The following is a 4,105-nucleotide window of genomic DNA, read 5'->3' as shown; positions in this document are numbered from 1 at the left end:
TGTGTGTGTGTGTGCGTGCTGTGTTTACTAGTTGTGTTGTGTTTTTGCGGGGCTTGAGCTTTGCTCTTTCGGCCCGCCTCTCAACTGTCAATCAACTGTTTACTAACTACTAACTTACTAACTACTTTTTTTTTTTCCCACATCACACACACACACACACACCCCAGGAAGCAGCCCGTGACAGCTGACTAACTCCCAGGTACCTATTTACTGCTAGGTAACAGGGGGGCACTTAGGGTGAAAGAAACTTTGCCCATTTGTTTCTGCCTCGTGCGGGAATCGAACCCGCGCCACAGAATTACGAGTCCTGCGCGCTATCCACCAGGCTACGAGGCCCCCTGAGGGGGCCCCCCCCCCCTGTCCCATGCTGTGAGCAAGCACGTGTACGTACACTGGGTGTCGGAGCGTGTCCAAGTTAGTCTTGGTGTACAGCTCTCGCAGTAGTGGTGGTGAGTGTGATTGATTGATTGATTGATTGATGAAGATTAAGCCACCCAAGAGGTGGCACGGGCATGAATAGCCCGTAAGTGGTGGCCCTTTCGAGCCATTACCAGTATCAAAAGATGATACTGGAGATCTGTGGAGGCGCAACTGCACCCTGCGTGACGGGAGATGTCTCCCGGACCAAGTGGTGACCAAATGGTGGTGAGTGTGTGTGTGTGTGTGTGTGTGTGAGTGTGTGAGTTTGTGTGTGTATTCACTTATTTGTATCCGACAGTTTTTACCTGCAGTACCTGGCTTTAGTTCTTAAATCCCGTCTCTCCATCTGACCATTGTGTCATGTGGGAGCCGAGCGGACAGCACGCTGGACTTGTGATCCTGTGGTCCTGGGTTCGATCCCAGGCGCCGGCGAGAAACATTGGGCAGAGTTTCTTTCACCCTATGCCCCTGTTACCTAGCAGTAAAATAGGTACCTGGGTGTTAGTCAGCTGTCACGGGCTGCTTCCTAGGGGTGGAGGCCTGGTCGAGGACCGGGCCGCGGTGACACTAAAGCCCCGAAATCATCAAGATGCAATACCTCCTGACCAATTTTTTTCTATCATAACTTCTGAAATCATGAATAGCCTTCGCCTCTACAACCTGTCTATTTAGTTCATTCTTTTTCATTACAATTTCTACGCTAAAAGAAAAATTAGAACATCTCTGTAGCTCATTTGTTTTTCTTATCAGACGTCATTTTCCTGATGTGTCCCTCTAACAATATATTTGTTATGTTTACCTGTAAGTCTTCATCTTTTTCTGAAGCAGGAGCCTTAACATCCTTCATGATGCAGTGCAGTAAGGCTCTTCTCACTCATGTTTATATCCTCATAACATTGCATTTGTGTTGGTTATAGTCGAGTCGTAATTTTTAGCACCTCCTGAAGCTATTCAGAGTCTTCGATTATATGTAACGAGTATCAGTAATGTTTAATATATGCCATGCTAACTCTTCTTCATATTTTACACACCAGTAATGGAGGAAAGTGGCACAATAAAATTTACCGGAAACTACCTCAAACTACCGGAAACCTAAGTACGAAAGCCGACGATGAGTCACAATAACGTTATCTTGAGGTTATCTTGAGATGATTTCGGGGCTTTAGTGTCCCCGCGGCCCGGTCCTCGACCAGGCCTCCACCCCCAGGAAGCAGCCCGTGACAGCTGACTAACACCCAGGTACCTATTTACTGCTAGGTAACAAGACCCAAGACCCACGTGACTGAAGATATGATGACCAAACCACACATCACAAAATGGAGAAACGACGACGTTTCGGTCCGTCCCGGACCATTATTACGTCGTGTGACCCGTCCTGGACCATTATTACGTCGTGTGATCCGTCCCGGACCATTATTACGTCATGTGACCCGTCCCGGACCATTATTACGTCGTGTGATCCGTCCCGGACCATTATTACGTCGTGACCCGTCCCGGACCATTATTACGTCGTGTGACCCGTCCCGGACCATTATTACGTCGTGTGATCCGTCCCGGACCATTATTACGTCGTGTGACCCGTCCCGGACCATTATTACGTCGTGTGACCCGTCCCGGACCATTATTACGTCGTGTGATCCGTCCCGGACCATTATTACGTCGTGTGACCCGTCCCGGACCATTATTACGTCGTGTGACCCGTCCCGGACCATTATTACGTCGTGTGATCCGTCCCGGACCATTATTACGTCGTGTGATCCGTCCCGGACCATTATTACGTCGTGTGATCCGTCCCGGACCATTATTACGTCGTGTGATCCGTCCCGGACCATTATTTCGTCGTGTGATCCGTCCAGGACCATTATTACGTCGTGTGATCCGTCCCGGACCATTATTACGTCGTGTGATCCGTCCCGGACCATTATTACGTCGTGTGACCCGTCCCGGACCATTATTACGTCGTGTGATCCGTCCCGGACCATTATTACGTCGTGTGATCCGTCCCGGACCATTATTACGTCGTGTGACCCGTCCCGGACCATTATTACGTCGTGCGATCCGTCCCGGACCATTATTACGTCGTGTGATCCGTCCCGGACCATTATTACGTCGTGTGACCCGTCCCGGACCATTATTACGTCGTGTGATCCGTCCCGGACCATTATTACGTCGTGTGATCCGTCCCGGACCATTATTACGTCGTGTGATCCGTCCCGGACCATTATTACGTCGTGTGATCCGTCCCGGACCATTATTACGTCGTGTGATCCGTCCCGGACCATTATTACGTCGTGTGATCCGTCCCGGACCATTATTACGTCGTGTGATCCGTCCCGGACCATTATTACGTCGTGTGATCCGTCCCGGACCATTATTACGTCGTGTGACCTGTCCCGGACCATTATTACGTCGTGTGATCCGTCCCGGACCATTATTACGTCGTGTGATCCGTCCCGGACCATTATTACGTCGTGTGATCCGTCCCGGACCATTATTACGTCGTGTGATCCGTCCCGGACCATTATTACGTCGTGTGATCCGTCCCGGACATTATTACGTCGTGTGATCCGTCCCGGACCATTATTACGTCGTGTGATCCGTCCCGGACCATTATTACGTCGTGTGATCCGTCCCGGACCATTATTACGTCGTGTGACCCGTCCCGGACCATTATTACGTCGTGTGACCCGTCCCGGACCATTATTACGTCGTGTGACCCGTCCCGGACCATTATTACGTCGTGTGATTACATAAGTCGTGTTACCTGAACACAAAATCCTCGCCATTCACCTGTAGACTCACCGTGATAATTAGACGAAATAAGGAACTGATTTAATTTTCATGAAAGTTTTTAATATTTACAGCTAGTCAACTGATTCTTCAATATTTTCACCAATCACAAATTCATTTATAAAGCTTTAAATACCTCTGTACTTCCTTAATAAACGCAGAAAGTCATCAGCCAACATCAACAGCGGAATTATCAAAATATATAAACTATGATGATTCATTCGACAGGGCAGACTTCAAAAAATTAATAATAAACACTTATATCTGTCATAAAACTATTATAGAGACTATACTTAGACATCTAGTGGAATCCAAACACCTATGTCACCAAGACATGGATGTAGTCTCCCCCCTGTGACTGTTGTGACACAGTGTACAAAGGTGCCTCATCACCAAGCTTAGAAGCAGAGGGTGAAGGTCTCCTGTACACCAATTGCATAGTGCTCCTGGCAGCATGGGTTCGAGTCACTTGTGGGGTGTGGAGTTTTCAGTTGCATATATGCCTGGGGACCATTCAGGCTTGTTCGCATATATATATATATATATATATATATATATATATATATATATATATATATATATATATATATATATATATATATTGCGAAGCTTAGAAGCAGCGCCCCCATCACTGGTGCCACTCCCAAGACCCACGATCAACCTTATGAGAACCATCCATGCAAAACCTTATCATGTAGGAAGATAACAACATGAGGAGACAACTAGTGTGTAGAGTCTGGAGCCATTAGTGACAAATTTGGCATAGTTACTGTTCTTGTTAAATGCATGAAGATTGTAGCACAATAGATCTGGACTCTCACTGTGTTCTCTCTTCCTCTCACTCCACCTTCGCCGCCTCTCACCTTTTCCCTCCCTCATTTTCCCCCTAGTTAAG

The 4,105-nt window shown here is 47.6% G+C and overlaps 1 protein-coding gene across 1 annotated transcript; it reads left to right on the top strand.

Annotated features, from left to right (window-relative positions):
* The first annotated feature begins 1,713 nt into the window (after positions 1-1,713).
* LOC138351375 (keratin-associated protein 16-1-like) lies at positions 1,714-3,174 on the top strand. Its single transcript, XM_069303186.1, has one exon. The coding sequence runs from the start codon at positions 1,714-1,716 to the stop codon at positions 3,172-3,174; it is 1,461 nt and encodes a 486-aa protein (XP_069159287.1).
* The last annotated feature ends 931 nt before the right edge of the window (positions 3,175-4,105 follow it).

This window comes from Procambarus clarkii, chromosome 5, assembly GCF_040958095.1.
Source record: "Procambarus clarkii isolate CNS0578487 chromosome 5, FALCON_Pclarkii_2.0, whole genome shotgun sequence".
In the NCBI taxonomy this organism is placed as follows: Eukaryota; Metazoa; Arthropoda; class Malacostraca; order Decapoda; family Cambaridae; genus Procambarus; species Procambarus clarkii.
Note: the sequence above shows the minus strand (reverse complement) of the source record. Positions and strands in the feature narration are given on the sequence as shown.